Below are 17,679 nucleotides of genomic sequence, written 5' to 3'. Positions count from 1 at the left end.
AACACGTTGTTAATATGTTTATATTCAGAAACCACCTACGCAGCAAGCTAAATAACTTGATCTGATGTTTAAAAATGTTTTAAAAGGCTAACACTCAAGCTGCATGTTTGAAATTCTTAAAGTATTGTGAATGAATGATAAACAACAATTTTTCTTTGCATATCATAGATGTCTAAATGAAATATGTTATAATAAAAATTTTGATGATTTTACTTGATTACTATCAACAAGGCTGTCTAAACTGATACATGACTCATCTTTTATCTCTTTTAAATACATCGTTTATCTTTGGACTGTCTAATATGATATGTATTAGTATAAATATTTGTAAAGATACAATAACAGGTACTGTTTTTTTTTATAGTTTTTGATACTTCTGCCTTAGTATCTAAAAAGATCGTTTCTAAAAAGATCTATTAAATATATGATCTTTGCATGCATGTAACTGTAACATAAGAAATACATGGAAAAAATATATGTAAGAAATAAAAGACCACTCTTGACCACCGACAAAAGCAATTTTCAGCATTCGATTCCTTTATTCTCGTCATCAATCAAATAATCGAATATTTTTGGATCTGCGCGCGTGTTTCTCGCATTTTCATTTGAAAACTTGCGTAGATCTGGGAACGACTCCGCCTCAGACTCTCTGCCAATTTCGTACGAGTTTCGAAATGAAGCACGACTTTCTGATTTCTTTATTTTATTGATGTTATCCAAATCATCTTTGCTGACTCGTTTCCATGTTGTGCCATCAGCTAATAAAATGCTACGCGGAGAATCACGTGTTAAAGCGACAGGTACGAAGTTGCTCTTGCTTTCGTAATCATTCGCATGAATGGAGTGAACATCTTCTGTTGATTTAGACCGTTCACGATCGTGAAATTTGACTCTACGATCTTGATTATTTGTTTGTTTGATGGTTTCATTCCATGAACTAGCAGCGTGAGTGCTTTTGGATGGCGCCAAATGAACTGCAGGTGTTTTCTCACGTGATCTGGTTACGTCATAATTCGATCTCATTACCCTGTCATGAGAATGTGAACGCCTGGAGCTTGACTCTTGTGCATTGACGTCACCCTCTCTGTAGTAGCTACTTGCTGCGCTTTGTGGATACTTGAGATGCATACGTACAGAAGAGCCGACAGGAATTGCTCCACTTTGTTCGAAATACTTGCTAATGTCGTCGGATCGTAGTCGAATCTTCCCGTCTTTTCCCCTTGCAGATTTTACAATCTTCAGGATCATCTTCCTCGGAATTTTTAACCTGATGATACGAAGTTTTCTCGTGACGGGATCACGTGTTTCCAACTCTATCCATGGCAACGCTTCGTCATTGTAGTCAGGAACTGCATCAATTTCCATGTGGGATATGTTAACCTCGTGCATCCTGCTGTGATCTCCGTAATCCTGTGACAAAAATAGCCTTTGAGGTATTTCTAATTGAAGCAGATTATCATGGCTTCTATAACCGTCACCATAGCGGAAACGCGTATCTTTGGTAGCAATTCTTCGCTCTATATCTCCCCGCCTTTTCACTTCTATCCACGGTGTTCGTGTACTTCTTCTCCTGTAAACTTCGCTTTCATATCTATCATCGTGGTATCTGTAGTAAGAACATATGAATAAATATATCAATTTATAAAAAAAAGTGAAGCAAAGCTTGTTCATACGTACCTTCTTGGATATTGTTGAATTGCTGATGAAGCAGGGATCTTGTATGATGGTCTTGTCTTTTTTCTCTTTACGTACACCAGTGGATTGGAAGGTGTTCCATATGAATGAAAGTCTTCTTCTTTATATCGTTTCTTTTCGTGTGACTTTCTTGATCTTTCCATTTCTTTCTTTTCCAAGTACGCGATTTTCTTTGCCTTTTCATCAAGTTTTACCAAAGTTTGTGTCTCCTTGTTTTTGCTTTTGTTTTTGTTGTGGACGCTCATATTGAATTTTTTCTTCCTCTTTTTTTCTTGGTTCTTCCAAAGAGGGTTTCTCCATCTTTGGAACTTCTTTTGATGACGATGATTCCTTCTTATTACCTTGAAAGTCTCGTGATTCATCAATCTTAAAACGTCGTATTTTTTTTACAACTTGTGATTTTTCATCCTCTTTTTTGCTGGAAAACTGTCGAAACTCCTCATCAACTTGCGATCGATCTTCTTTCGTAACTTTAATGGCTTCTGTGGTTTTTGTTTCATCTTGCTTAGATTTTTCTAACGTCAACTTATCCAACGGTTTGCTACTTTCCTCCCACACGGAATCTGTTACGATGGCGTAGTTGCGTTGTGAATCAGTACCTTAATTAGTAAAAAATTTATTATAAAGTGAATGGTTTGAACCCTGGAGTATCGTTACATGTTTGTAGATGTAGATCGTCCAGGTTAGTAGAGTCCTGAGAAGAACTGTTGTTGTTGGTGTTGACTGATGTTTTGACAACCTTAGAGGTAGTCATCTTCAAATTTTTCAAAAAAATTGGCTCTGAAGATGACTACCGCTAAGGTTGCCGAAACGTCAGTCAACGCCAACAACAACAGTCCTTCTCAGAACTCTACTAAGCTGGACGATATACATCCACAAAAATTTATTAAGGTGATGTCTATGCGAAATTGTTTCTATGTGAAAGTTTTTATGAGTTATAAATTCAAACTTTATCTGAATCTTACGTACATTTATAATAAAAAGAATGTCGCCTTTTTGTTTGTGTTATAGTAATAATAATTTTATTTGCAAATATCAATGAAAAGGAGATAAATGAGGTTATCCCTTTTTAATTTATTTCCTACTTACATGCAGTTTGACTAAAATCTATTTTAAGAATTCATTAAAAAACGTTTCAACCTATTGTTAAAAATATGCAAATTTTCTGATTTGGCAACCTCCCCTTGGTAAGTTGTTCCAATCATAAACAATTCTAATAAAAAAAAGAGTAGTTATAACCACAACGCTTAGCAATTTTAAATCTATAAAATTTAGAAAACGACATTATTTAATATTTAACTGTCAACATTGTGCGCGCAGTTAATCATTTACTATGTAATTTTAAAGGGAAAGTCATACGTCTATTAACCCATCTGGATGTCTATCATTATACGTATATAAGTGAAATCAGTTTTACCCGAAGTTACTTTATCTTTCTTCTTCGTTGTTGTTTTATCATCGATCCTGTATCCGCCATCAACCCTGTCAGCGGTAAAAGGTGGTTCTGATTGCTTCTGTACATCCATAAATCTTCTATCTTTTATAGATATGTCCGTGCCAGCTCTCTCATCAATAACATTTATTTTGGTTTCTGTGTCAGCTGGGTGATCTATCACATATGGTCCTCTGTAGCTGCTGTCATCTTTGACCATTTCTTTTTTCCTATCACGACTGTGATGTTCAATAAAATTGGTTAGTTCATCACGTGGTTTAAATTGTCTGTCAACGTTATCTTTTTTCTTTTCTTTCGTTGGTTTTGTTTCCTTTTCTGGGGGCATTTCTTTGATAACAAGTCGACCAACGTTGATATCCTTTAGACTTTCTTGCTTTTTTGTTTTTTCTTCTTTGTGGAGATCGTAGTCTTTAATCATTATCTTATCTTCAGTGGTTTGTTTTTTAATGGTCTCATCTTTCTTTGCTTTCCTCTCATTTGGCTTGTCTTCTGTTTTGATGTCACGGGCATAACGTTGTAAAGGTTTGTCGTGTTCAGTCGAAATATCATAATTTGTTATTGTTATCTTGTCGCTAGAAACGAACTTTTGTCGCACTTCATCTTCAATTTGTTGTTGTTCATTCCCACGGTCAATGTTTTTGACGTCGCCTATGTGATGTGTTTGAGGATAGTCACGTTGCTCAACCTATGAAAAACATTAAATTAGAGCAAAAATACTTACATCCTTTTCTATTGATCACATGGAAGCTAGAGGCAGAAGAAATAGTTTGATGTGTCATGAAGGGCATGAAAGCTCAAAATTTTGTTTTTTGTAAAAATGCTTCTGCACTAATTTACCTCTTTACTGACATTTTTGGTTTTTGAAGGAAGTCTTTGGTCCAACACTCTTATTTGCTGTGGATTTTCTTGGTATGTTTGGACGATGTTTTTTCGTTGTTGCTTGTCGTCCACGTCTTGTATTTTCTTTGTTGCAGTCTGTGTCCATTCCACCATTTTGCTTTCATGATGGTAAACTTTTTCTCTTCCTAAACCTTCATGTCTACCAACAGTCTCTTGAGAATGTTCTTCTATAACAATTTGACCAATGTTGAGATCTTTGGCATTCTTTGACTCGTCTGTTTCATCTCTTTGAACCAGATCTTGTATATTAACACTTATACGATCGTTTGTCGTCTTTTGTGGTTCTGTCGAGTCACGATAGGAGGTTTGATGTACGTGGATTGTTGAATACTTGTCGTCAACAACCTGTTGAGCAACTGCTGTATCTTCACGATCCTAAACACGTAATAAAAATTACCTTAAGTGAAAAACGAAATAAAAAGTGATCCAGGCTATATATAAATTTTTATTTATTGATAATTCTGTGGCATTTGGTAAAACTTGTTTCTTGTTCCCATATTACATTTGTCTTTTATTTTAAAGCACTTTCGAAAAAGTCTTACTGGTTTACGTGGATATAATTTGTCGTTTTCAGGCAAATACTGTTCTTCAGGTTTAAGTTGTCCAGATGTTTTTGAGTACTTCGATTTATAACGGTATCTTTTTTGTAAGTCGTCAACTTCTTTATCAGTTAAACTTCTAGAAACGTCTTCTGAGGTTAGGAGCTCATCTGCAATGTATTTTTCTATTGATTCATCTCTAATATTTCTTTGTATTCCACCATGGTCGGTCATGTCTACATCTTTGTATGTTTTGCTATCCATACGTCTTTCTGTGGCTGCTTTTCTTGCTGTTATTTTATCGTGAACTACGTTCTTATCTCTGTTTTCCACGTACGACTTTCTCACCTTAAGAATTTAATTAACATGAGCTGTATTTTTGAAAAGAAACTCTTTTTCTTGCAAACTGTTATGTTTAAAGCGATAATTACGTAAATACTATTCTATTACCTCTTCATGATCTATCTGTTGCGAATGCCTATCAACGTCGTCTACAAAATGGAAATTGTTTCTGGATATTTTATCGTACTCTGCAACATCAAGCTTTCCAACTTTCATTGTCTCATCCGTATGCCGTGGTCTCAATTCTTCAAGTCTTGTGTTTAAGTCATCTCTTTTGTGTATTAAACGTTTTGTATCCTCTTCTTGCTCTTGTGGAAGTTCTTCAATGATTATGCGACCAACATTGAGATCTTTGTGGTGTTTTAATTTTTCTTCTTTTTCCATTAGCTGAATATCTCTTCTGTTAACGATGATTCTATCGGACGTTACGTGACCTGAAGGGAGACTTGTGTCTTCTTTGCGTACTTGACGATCGTAAGTGAAGGCTTTGTCGAACACTTCATCTAGTGGCTGATATTGGTCTGTTTTTGCAACAAACTGTGTTTCTTTTTGCGGAGGCTAACGTATAAAATCAAAGAAAAGACATTAAGAAACTAGTTATCTGCTAATTTCTTCTAATCTAAGCTAAAATAGCGCGAACTTGAATGTTTGAATCGTGTTTTAAGATGGCGTGGGTCATGAAAAGTCAAATTTGTCGAACTGTGTGATGTCACACCTACAAAAAGATTTGTTAGGAGCACATTTAACAATAGTCGCGTAATATTATAAACCCTTTATTTACAAAATAAACCTATGTAAAAAACCTCGAATATTTGTTAAATATATTTACTCTTTCAATAGATATGCTTTTTCCATCAACAATGACTTCTTTCGGACCAACTCTTTCGACCACAAATTTGCTAGAAAATTTATCGTCGGGAAATTGACTTTTTACTTTGTTTTTTCTAATTGTAATCTCATCTCTTTTTAGTAGATCATATTCTTGTAGTTCTTTCTTTACTTCCGATGGATCTTTGATATAATTGGAGTCGTCTGTTTTCTTAATACAAATAAATTGTTCGCTACGACCTTCGGAGTCGCCAAGAATATCTCTGGGCACGTTTTCTTCATGACTATAAGTCATTTTAGATACTTTGTCTTGTGGAAAATACTGTTCACTTGCTTGAACAAACGTTGTTTTATCCTGTAGAAAATGTTATACGATATTGTTGAAATTCATTGCAGGTTTTCACAAAACATCAAAAACACGAAGCATAAAAGGGTTTGATTATATATCCAATCTATGTTAACATTGAATAAAACAACTCAACTATCGACGAACCTTTCCATTTTTAACATTTTCTTCTCGCTCAATCCACGATTCTTCATCTATGCCTCTTAATGATACGCCCGTATCGTCTCTCGTGCTAACTTCGGTTATTCGTGGATGTTGCGATAGTTTCCGGTAGATCTCACCTTTCCGTGAAAAATCTTCCGTTTCCTCAGTAATCGAATCTTCAGGATACTTTGGATGTCTTTGTTGATGTATGTTAACATTTTGTGTGTCGGTCACATCATATCTAGGGAAAACACGTTTGTGATCTTTCACTTCATAATTAGATTTTGAATAGTTTATCCCATCGATATTGCACAGCTCTTGTTTGTCTTCATAAGTTCCTTGTCTTGCATGTATAAACTAAACATAAAACAAATAATGTTTACCAAAACTGAAGTTTAATTCATAAAAAATAAAGAGATATATTCATCTTATCATACATGTTGATCACACGTTATTAAGAGACAGACATATTATTAAATTTTTAACATTTTTTGTAAAAACTAAATCAAATCTATAAGTTAAATATTAAAAAGAAAACAAAAAATTAACCTTTGTGTCTTTCGTTATTTTTTCTATTTCTTCTGAAATTTGTTCATAATCATCTACATGTAGTTTGTCATCAATTGTTGTTTCAATTGTTGTTGCATACAAATTGTCAGATTTTGGTTTTACTTGTTTTCTTCCCATTTCCTTAGATTTTGGCATTTCCTTGATGACAAGGCGACCAGTCGTAAAATCTTTAGAATATTTTTGTTTTTCTTTCTCTTCTAACTGCTTTATATCTCTCATGTCGACAGTGACTTTATCAACTTTTGTTGGTTTCAGCAAAACTTCAGTACGATCTGTTTCAGGCTTTTCGTAGAAAGTGTACGCTTTATCAAATTCTTCTCCTTGAAGACGATATCTTTGCTCTACTTTATCTTTAGTATCAACTCCATCATAAAGGATAGATTTCCCCTCTCGACAATACCATCTGTGAAAGATCTTGCTTCTTCATGTTTCGGCTTTCGATATTTGTCTACTCGAAAATCTTTTTTCTCTTCAGTTACAACATCTGTGAAAGTTTCTTCCAACTTGTCTTTTGGCTATGATATGTAAATGAATATTTCATGAGAACTTTTGAAGACGTTCAATATAAGTGATGATAAAATTAAGAATTTATCTAAAGTAAAATTGTTAGAAAACTCCTTTATCTACCTTTTTTGTTTGTGTCTCTTCATATTGCTTGTAGGTTTTCTCCAAACCAATCACGTCAAGAGTACCAACTTTCATGATTTTATCTTTTGTTGTTGTATGCTTTGTAACACTATAGGTACGTTCACTTGTATCAAATCCAGGTTTCAACGCTTCCCATTTGCTGTGATCAATCTTCGTTTGTTGTGTTTTATCTTCTGGTGTTTCATCAATCAAAATACGTCCAACATCATGGGCTTTAGGATATTTTTGTTCTTCTGTCTCTTCAAATTGTTTAATATCTCTCATGTCGACAGTGACTTTATCAACTTTTGTTGGTTTCCGCAAAACTTCAGTACGATCTGTTTCAGGCTTTTCGTAGAAAGTGTACGCTTTATCAAATTCTTCTCCTTGAAGACGATATCTTTGCTCTACTTTATCTTTAGTATCAACTCCATCATAAAGGATAGATTTCCTCTCGACAATACCATCTGTGAAAGATTTTGCTTCTTCATGTTTCGGCTTTCGATATTTGTCTACTCGAAAATCTTTTTTCTCTTCAGTTACAACATCTGTGAAAGTTTCTTCCAACTTGTCTTTTGGCTATGATATGTAAATGAATATTTCATGAGAACTTTTGAAGACGTTCAATATAAGTGATGATAAAATTAAGAATTTATCTAAAGTAAAATTGTTAGAAAACTCCTTTATCTACCTTTTTTGTTTGTGTCTCTTCATATTGCTTGTAGGTTTTCTCTAAACCAATCACGTCAAGACTACCAACTTTCATGATTTTATCTTTTGTTGTTGTATGCTTTGTAACACTATAGGTACGTTCACTTGTATCAAATCCAGGTTTCAACGCTTCCCATTTGCTGTGATCAATCTTCGTTTGCTGTGTTTTATCTTCCGGTATTTCATCAATCAAAATACGTCCAACATCGTGAGCTTTGGGATATTTTTGTTCTTCTGTCTCTTCAAATTGTTTAATATCTCTCATGTCGACAGTGACTTTATCAACTTTTGTTGGTTTCCGCAAAACTTCAGTACGATCTGTTTCAGGCTTTTCGTAGAAAGTGTACGCTTTATCAAATTCTTCTCCTTGAAGACGATATCTTTGCTCTACTTTATCTTTAGTATCAACTCCATCATAAAGGATAGATTTCCTCTCGACAATACCATCTGTGAAAGATTTTGCTTCTTCATGTTTCGGCTTTCGATATTTGTCTACTCGAAAATCTTTTTTCTCTTCAGTTACAACATCTGTGAAAGTTTCTTCCAACTTGTCTTTTGGCTATGATATGTAAATGAATACTTGATGAGAAATTTTGAAGACGTTTAATATAAGTGATGTTAAAATTAAGAATTTATCTAAAGTAAAATTGTTAGAAAACTCCTTTATCTACCTTTTTTGTTTGTGTCTCTTCATATTGCTTGTAGGTTTTCTCTAAACCAATCACGTCAAGACTACCAACTTTCATGATTTTATCTTTTGTTGTTGTATGCTTTGTAACACTATAGGTACGTTCACTTGTATCAAATCCAGGTTTCAACGCCTCCCATTTGCTGTGATCAATCTTCGTTTGCTGTGTTTTATCTTCCGGTATTTCATCAATCAAAATACGTCCAACATCGTAAGCTTTAGGATATTTTTGTTCTTCTGTCTCTTCAAATTGTTTAATATCTCTCATGTCGACAGTGACTTTATCAACTTTTGTTGGTTTCCGCAAAACTTCAGTACGATCTGTTTCAGGCTTTTCATAGAAAGTGTACGCTTTATCAAATTCTTCTCCTTGAAGACGATATCTTTGCTCTACTTTATCTTTAGTATCAACTCCATCGTAAAGGATAGATTTCCTCTCGACAATACCATCTGTGAAAGATTTTGTTTCTTCATGTTTCGGCTTTCGATATATGTCTACTCGAAAATCTTTTTTCTCTTCAGTTACAACATCTGTGAAAGTTTCTTCCAACTTGTCTTTTGGCTATGATATGTAAATGAATACTTGATGAGAAATTTTGAAGACGTTTAATATTAGTGATGTTAAAATTAAGAATTTATCTAAAGTAAAATTGTTAGAAAACTCCTTTATATACCTTTTTTGTTTGTGGCTCTTCATATTGCTTGTAGGTTTTCTCTAAACCAATCACGTCAAGACTACCAACTTTCATGATTTTATCTTTTGTTGTTGTATGCTTTGTAACACTATAGGTACGTTCACTTGTATCAAATCCAGGTTTCAACGCCTCCCATTTGCTGTGATCAATCTTCGTTTGCTGTGTTTTGTCTTCCGGTATTTCATCAATCAAAATACGTCCAACATCGTGAGCTTTGGGATATTTTTGTTCTTCTGTCTCTTCAAATTGTTTAATATCTCTCATGTCGACAGTGACTTTATCAACTTTTGTTGGTTTCCGCAAAACTTCAGTACGATCTGTTTCAGGCCTTTCGTAGAAAGTGTACGCTTTATCAAATTCTTCTCCTTGAAGACGATATCTTTGCTCTACTTTATCTTTAGTATCAACTCCATCATAAAGGATAGATTTCCTCTCGACAATACCATCTGTGAAAGATTTTGCTTCTTCATGTTTCGGCTTTCGATATTTGTCTACTCGAAAATCTTTTTTCTCTTCAGTTACAACATCTGTGAAAGTTTCTTCCAACTTGTCTTTTGGCTATGATATATAAATGAATACTTGATGAGAAATTTTGAAGACGTTTAATATAAGTGATGATAAAATTAAGAATTTATCTAAAGTAAAATTGTTAGAAAACTCCTTTATCTACCTTTTTTGTTTGTGTCTCTTCATACTGCTTGTAGGTTTTCTCTAAACCAATCACGTCAAGACTACCAACTTTCATGATTTTATCTTTTTTTGTTGTTGTATGCTTTGTAACACTATAGGTACGTTCACTTGTATCAAATCCAGGTTTCAACGCCTCCCATTTGCTGTGATCAATATTCGTTTGCTGTGTTTTGTCTTCCGGTATTTCATCAATCAAAATACGTCCAACATCGTGAGCTTTGGGATATTTTTGTTCTTCTGTCTCTTCAAATTGTTTAATATCTCTCATGTCGACAGTGACTTTATCAACTTTTGTTGGTTTCCGCAAAACTTCAGTACGATCTGTTTCAGGCTTTTCATAGAAAGTGTACGCTTTATCAAATTCTTCTCCTTGAAGACGATATCTTTGCTCTACTTTATCTTTAGTATCAACTCCATCGTAAAGGATAGATTTCCTCTCGACAATACCATCTGTGAAAGATTTTGTTTCTTCATGTTTCGGCTTTCGATATATGTCTACTCGAAAATCTTTTTTCTCTTCAGTTACAACATCTGTGAAAGTTTCTTCCAACTTGTCTTTTGGCTATGATATGTAAATGAATACTTGATGAGAAATTTTGAAGACGTTTAATATAAGTGATGATAAAATTAAGAATTTATCTAAAGTAAAATTGTTAGAAAACTCCTTTATTTACCTTTTTTGTTTGTGTCTCTTCATACTGCTTGTAGGTTTTCTCTAAACCAATCACGTCAAGACTACCAACTTTCATGATTTTATCTTTTGTTGTTGTATGCTTTGTAACACTATAGGTACGTTCACTTGTATCAAATCCTGGTTTCAACGCCTCCCATTTGCTGTGATCAATCTTCGTTTGCTGTGTTTTGTCTTCCGGTATTTCATCAATCAAAATACGTCCAACATCGTGAGCTTTGGGATATTTTTGTTCTTCTGTCTCTTCAAATTGTTTAATATCTCTCATGTCCACAGTGACTTTATCAACTTTTGTTGGTTTCCGCAAAACTTCAGTATGATCTGTTTGAGGCTTTTCGTAGAAAGTGTACGCTTTATCAAATTCTTCTCCTTGAAGACGATATCTTTGCTCTACTTTATCTTTAGTATCAACTCCATCATAAAGGATAGATTTCTTCTCGACAATACCATCTGTGAAAGATCTTGCTTCTTCATGTTTCGGCTGTCGATATTTGTCTACTCGAAAATCTTTTTTCTCTTCAGTTACAACATCTGTGAAAGTTTCTTCCAACTTGTCTTTTGGCTATGATATGTAAATGAATACTTGATGAGAAATTTTGAAGACGTTTAATATAAGTGATGATAAAATTAAGAATTTATCTAAAGTAAAATTGTTAGAAAACTCCTTTATCTACCTTTTTTGTTTGTGGCTCTTCATATTGCTTGTAGGTTTTCTCTAAACCAATCACGTCAAGACTACCAACTTTCATGATTTTATCTTTTGTTGTTGTATGCTTTGTAACACTATAGGTACGTTCACTTGTATCAAATCCAGGTTTCAACGCCTCCCATTTGCTGTGATCAATATTCGTTTGCTGTGTTTTGTCTTCCGGTATTTCATCAATCAAAATACGTCCAACATCGTGAGCTTTGGGATATTTTTGTTCTTCTGTCTCTTCAAATTGTTTAATATCTCTCATGTCCACAGTGACTTTATCAACTTTAGTTGGTTTCCGCAAAACTTCAGTACGATCTGTTTCAGGCTTTTCGTAGAAAGTGTACGCTTTATCAAATTCTTCTCCTTGAAGACGATATCTATGGTCTACTTTATCTTTAGTATCAACTCCATCATAAAGGATAGATTTCTTCTCGACAATACCATCTGTGAAAGATTTTGCTTCTTCATGTATCGGCTGTTGATATTTGTCTACTCGAAAATCTTTTTTCTCTTCAGTTACAACATCTGTGAAAGTTTCTTCCAACTTGTCTTTTGGCTATGATATGTAAATGAATACTTGATGAGAAATTTTTAAGACGTTTAATATAAGTGATGTTAAAATTAAGAATTTATCTAATGTAAAATTGTTAGAAAACTCTTTATCTACCTTTTTTGTTTGTGGCTCTTCATATTGCTTGTAGGTTTTCTCTAAACCAATCACGTCAAGACTACCAACTTTCATGATTTTATCTTTTGTTGTTGTATGCTTTGTAACACTATAGGTACGTTCACTTGTATCAAATCCAGGTTTCAACGCTTCCCATTTGCTGTGATCAATCTTCGTTTGCTGTGTTTTATCTTCCGGTATTTCATCAATCAAAATACGTCCAACATCGTGAGCTTTGGGATATTTTTGTTCTTCTGTCTCTTCAAATTGTTTAATATCTCTCATGTCGACAGTGACTTTATCAACTTTTGTTGGTTTCCGCAAAACTTCAGTACGATCTGTTTCAGGCTTTTCGTAGAAAGTGTACGCTTTATCAAATTCTTCTCCTTGAAGACGATATCTTTGCTCTACTTTATCTTTAGTATCAACTCCATCATAAAGGATAGATTTCCTCTCGACAATACCATCTGTGAAAGATCTTGTTTCTTCATGTTTCGGCTGTCGATATTTGTCTACTCGAAAATCTTTTTTCTCTTCGGTTACAACATCTGCGAAAGTTTCTTCCAACTTGTCTTTTGGCTATGAGATGTAAATGAATATTTGATGAGAAATTTTAAAGACGTTTAATATAAGTGATGTTAAAATTAAGAATTTATCTAGTGTAAAATTGTTAGAAAACTCCTTTATCTACCTTTTTTGTTTGTGGCTCTTCATATTGCTTGTAGGTTTTCTCTAAACCAATCACGTCAAGACTACCAACTTTCATGATTTTATCTTTTGTTGTTGTATGCTTTGTAACACTATAGGTACGTTCACTTGTATCAAATCCAGGTTTCAACGCTTCCCATTTGCTGTGATCAATCTTCGTTTGCTGTGTTTTATCTTCCGGTATTTCATCAATCAAAATACGTCCAACATCGTGAGCTTTGGGATATTTTTGTTCTTCTGTCTCTTCAAATTGTTTAATATCTCTCATGTCGACAGTGACTTTATCAACTTTTGTTGGTTTCCGCAAAACTTCAGTACGATCTGTTTCAGGCTTTTCGTAGAAAGTGTACGCTTTATCAAATTCTTCTCCTTGAAGACGATATCTTTCCTCTACTTTGTCTTTAGTATCAACTCCATCATAAAGGATAGATTTCCTCTCGACAATACCATCTGTGAAAGATCTTGTTTCTTCATGTTTCGGCTGTCGATATTTGTCTACTCGAAAATCTTTTTTCTCTTCGGTTACAACATCTGTGAAAGTTTCTTCCAACTTGTCTTTTGGCTATGAGATGTAAATGAATATTTGATGAGAAATTTTGAAGACGTTCAATATAAGTGATGTTAAAATTAAGAATTTATCTAGTGTAAAATTGTTAGAAAACTCCTTTATCTACCTTTTTTGTTTGTGGCTCTTCATATTGTTTGTAGGTTTTCTCTAAACCAATCACGTCAAGACTACCAACTTTCATGATTTTATCTTTTGTTGTTGTATGCTTTGTAACACTATAGGTACGTTCACTTGTATCAAATCCAGGTTTCAACGCTTCCCATTTGCTGTGATCAATCTTCGTTTGCTGTGTTTTATCTTCCGGTATTTCATCAATCAAAATACGTCCAACATCATGCGCTTTGGGATATTTTTGTTCTTCTGTCTCTTCAAATTGTTTAATATCTCTCATGTCGACAGTGACTTTATCAACTTTTGTTGGTTTCCGCAAAACTTCAGTACGATCTGTTTCAGGCTTTTCGTAGAAAGTGTACGCTTTATCAAATTCTTCTCCTTGAAGACGATATCTTTGCTCTACTTTATCTTTAGTATCAACTCCATCATAAAGGATAGATTTCCTCTCGACAATACCATCTGTGAAAGATCTTGCTTCTTCATGTTTCGGCTGTCGATATTTGTCTACTCGAAAATCTTTTTTCTCTTCGGTTACAACATCTGTGAAAGTTTCTTCCAACTTGTCTTTTGGCTATGATATGTAAATGAATACTTGATGAGAAATTTTTAAGACGTTTAATATAAGTGATGTTAAAATTAAGAATTTATCTAGTGTAAAATTGTTAGAAAACTCCTTTATCTACCTTTTTTGTTTGTGGCTCTTCATATTGCTTGTAGGTTTTCTCTAAACCAATCACGTCAAGACTACCAACTTTCATGATTTTATCTTTTGTTGTTGTATGCTTTGTAACACTATAGGTACGTTCACTTGTATCAAATCCAGGTTTCAACGCCTCCCATTTGCTGTGATCAATATTCGTTTGCTGTGTTTTATCTTCCGGTATTTCATCAATCAAAATACGTCCAACATCGTGAGCTTTGGGATATTTTTGTTCTTCTGTCTCTTCAAATTGTTTAATATCTCTCATGTCGACAGTGACTTTATCAACTTTTGTTGGTTTCCGCAAAACTTCAGTACGATCTGTTTCAGGCTTTTCGTAGAAAGTGTACGCTTTATCAAATTCTTCTCCTTGAAGACGATATCTTTGCTCTACTTTATCTTTAGTATCAACTCCATCATAAAGGATAGATTTCCTCTCGACAATACCATCTGTGAAAGATCTTGCTTCTTCATGTTTCGGCTGTCGATATTTGTCTACTCGAAAATCTTTTTTCTCTTCAGTTACAACATCTGTGAAAGTTTCTTCCAACTTGTCTTTTGGCTATGATATGTAAATGAATACTTGATGAGAAATTTTTAAGACGTTTAATATAAGTGATGTTAAAATTAAGAATTTATCTAGTGTAAAATTGTTAGAAAACTCCTTTATATACCTTTGTTGTTTGTGGCTCTTCATATTGCCTGTAGGTTTTCTCTAACCCAATCACGTCAAGACTACCAACTTTCATGATTTTATCTTTTGTTGTTGTATGCTTTGTAACACTATAGGTACGTCCACTTGTATCAAATCCAGGTTTCAACGCTTCCCATTTGCTGTGATCAATCTTCGTTTGCTGTGTTTTATCTTCCGGTATTTCATCAATCAAAATACGTCCAACATCATGAGCTTTGGGATATTTTTGTTCTTCTGTGTCTTCAAATTGTTTAATATCTCTCATGTCGACAGTGACTTTATCAACTTTTGTTGGTTTCCGCAAAACGTCAGTACGATCTGTTTCAGGCTTTTCGTAGAAAGTGTACGCTTTATCAAATTCTTCTCCTTGAAGACGATATCTTTGCTCTACTTTATCTTTAGTATCAACTCCATCATAAAGGATAGATTTCCTCTCGACAATACCATCTGTGAAAGATCTTGCTTCTTCATGTTTCGGCTTTCGATATTTGTCTACTCGAAAATCTTTTTCCTCTTCAGTTACAACATCTGTGAAAGTTTCTTCCAACTTGTCTTTTGGCTATGATATGTAAATGAATATTTGATGAGAAATTTTGAAGACGTTTAATATAAGTGATGATAAAATTAAGAATTTATCTAGTGTAAAATTGTTAGAAAACTCCTTTATCTACCTTTTTTGTTTGTGGCTCTTCATATTGCTTGTAGGTTTTCTCTAAACCAATCACGTCAAGACTACCAACTTTCATGATTTTATCTTTTGTTGTTGTATGCTTTGTAACACTATAGGTACGTTCACTTGTATCAAATCCAGGTTTCAACGCTTCCCATTTGCTGTGATCAATCTTCGTTTGCTGTGTTTTATCTTCCGGTATTTCATCAATCAAAATACGTCCAACATCGTGAGCTTTGGGATATTTTTGTTCTTCTGTCTCTTCAAATTGTTTAATATCTCTCATGTCCACAGTGACTTTATCAACTTTAGTTGGTTTCCGCAAAACTTCAGTACGATCTGTTTGAGGCTTTTCGTAGAAAGTGTACGCTTTATCAAATTCTTCTCCTTGAAGACGATATCTTTGCTCTACTTTATCTTTAGTATCAACTCCATCATAAAGGATAGATTTCCTCTCGACAATACCATCTGTGAAAGATCTTGCTTCTTCATGTTTCGGCTGTCGATATTTGTCTACTCGAAAATCTTTTTTCTCTTCGGTTACAACATCTGTGAAAGTTTCTTCCAACTTGTCTTTTGGCTATGATATGTAAATGAAATTTGATGAAAATTTTGAAGACGTTTAATATATGATGTTAAATATTTAAGAATTGATCTTAAATGTTAAAATTGAAAATAAAATTTTTTTAAAATATTGTTTTTTATTTTCTAGCTCTACATGATTGCTTGAGTATGTTTTGATGCAATTACCTCTTTATGATCTATTGTTTCAACTTTCATGATTTTATCTTTTGTTGTTGTATGCTTTGTAACACTATAGGTACGTTTCATTGTATCAAATCCAGGTTTCAACGCTTCAATCTTGTGTGAAGTCATTCTTTGATTTGTTTTGTATCCTCTTCTTGGTTTCATCAATCAAAATACGTCCAACATCATGATCTTTGTGATATTTTAATTGTTCTTCCTTTTTCATCATTTGATTATCTCTATTGTTAATGATAATTCTATCTGACGTCATGTGACTTGAAGTAGGACTTGTGTCTTTGCGTGTTTCACCATCGTATGTTTGGGCTCTGTTGAACACATCATCTTGTGGCTGACATTGATCTGTTTTTGCGACAAACTGTATTTGTTTTTTCCGAGACTAATAAAGAAATTAAAGAAGATGCATTGACAAACTAGTCACACACAATTACTTTCTAATTCCAGTTAAAATAGCGCGAACTTGAATGTTTGAATCTAGTTTTCAAAGACATTTAAAGACTGAAGTATATGTCAAATTAATTTTTGATATCTTCAGAAACAACATGAAGAATGTTAGTTGTTTTCCAACTTGTCTTTTGCTATAATATGTAAATGAATATCTGTTAAATATATTTACTGTTTCGTTAGATATGCTTTTTTCATCTATATTGATCTAATGTAAAACTGTTAGAAAATCCTTTATATACCTTTTTGTTTGTGGTTCATCATAGTGCTTGTAGGTTTTCTCCAAACCAATCACGTCAAGAGCACCAACTTTCATGATTTTATCTTTTGTTGTTGTATGCTTTGTAACACTATAGGTACGTTCACTTGTATCAAAGCCAGGTTTCAACGCTTCCCATTTGCTGTGATCAATCTTCGTTTGTTGTGTTTTATCTTCTGGTATTTCATCAATCAAAATACGTCCAACATCGTGAGCTTTGGGATATTTTTGTTCTTCTGTCTCTTCAAATTGTTCAATATCTTTCATGTCGACAGTGACTTTATCAACTTTTGTTGGTTTCCGCAAATTTTCAGTATTATCTGTTTGAGGCTTTTCGTAGAAAGTGTAAGCTTTATCAAATTCTTCTCCTTGAAGACGATATCTATGCTCTATTTTATCTTTAGTATCAACTCCATCATAAAGGAGAGATTTCCTCTCGACAATACCATCTGTGAAAGTTCTTGCTTCTTCATG

General features: G+C 33.8%; 2 protein-coding genes across 2 annotated transcripts; both read right to left on the bottom strand.

The window, feature by feature from the left end:
* Positions 1 to 148: 148 nt before the first annotated feature.
* Positions 149 to 1,830, bottom strand: LOC124447342. The gene is made up of 2 exons (XM_046998277.1): positions 1,678 to 1,830; positions 149 to 1,606 (listed from the first exon to the last, which is right to left on the bottom strand). The coding sequence occupies exon 2, from the start codon at positions 1,387 to 1,389 to the stop codon at positions 523 to 525; it is 867 nt and encodes a 288-aa protein (XP_046854233.1). The 5' UTR covers positions 1,390 to 1,606; positions 1,678 to 1,830; the 3' UTR covers positions 149 to 522.
* Positions 1,831 to 1,878: 48 nt separating this feature from the next.
* On the bottom strand, positions 1,879 to 16,517 carry LOC124448882. The gene is made up of 23 exons (XM_046999872.1): positions 16,488 to 16,517; positions 15,739 to 16,317; positions 15,048 to 15,626; positions 14,357 to 14,935; positions 13,666 to 14,244; positions 12,975 to 13,553; positions 12,284 to 12,862; positions 11,594 to 12,172; positions 10,903 to 11,481; positions 10,209 to 10,790; positions 9,518 to 10,096; positions 8,827 to 9,405; positions 8,136 to 8,714; positions 7,445 to 8,023; positions 7,218 to 7,332; positions 6,797 to 7,137; positions 6,251 to 6,604; positions 5,759 to 6,112; positions 5,038 to 5,487; positions 4,591 to 4,935; positions 3,986 to 4,423; positions 3,089 to 3,833; positions 1,879 to 2,294 (listed from the first exon to the last, which is right to left on the bottom strand). The coding sequence occupies exons 1-23, from the start codon at positions 16,515 to 16,517 to the stop codon at positions 1,879 to 1,881; spliced, it is 11,118 nt and encodes a 3,705-aa protein (XP_046855828.1).
* Between the last annotated feature and the right edge of the window lie 1,162 nt (positions 16,518 to 17,679).

This window comes from Xenia sp. Carnegie-2017, unplaced genomic scaffold (genome assembly GCF_021976095.1).
Source record: "Xenia sp. Carnegie-2017 unplaced genomic scaffold, XeniaSp_v1 HiC_scaffold_1, whole genome shotgun sequence".
In the NCBI taxonomy this organism is placed as follows: domain Eukaryota; kingdom Metazoa; phylum Cnidaria; class Anthozoa; order Malacalcyonacea; family Xeniidae; genus Xenia; species Xenia sp. Carnegie-2017.
This window is presented reverse-complemented; position numbering and strand designations above follow the sequence as displayed.

Bases quoted from the DNA above. Each gene is read 5' to 3' on its own strand.
- LOC124447342 (XM_046998277.1), bottom strand. From the start codon at position 1,389: ATGCACGAGGTTAACATATCCCACATGGAAATTGATGCAGTTCCTGAC.
- LOC124448882 (XM_046999872.1), bottom strand. From the start codon at position 16,517: ATGAAAGTTGAAACAATAGATCATAAAGAG. The intron at 6,113-6,250 runs GTTCGTCGATAG...CATTTTCTACAG, and splicing joins AAAATGTTAAAAATGGAAAG to GATAAAACAACGTTTGTTCA. The intron at 4,424-4,590 runs GTAAGACTTTTT...TTACGTGTTTAG, and splicing joins AATTATATCCACGTAAACCA to GATCGTGAAGATACAGCAGT.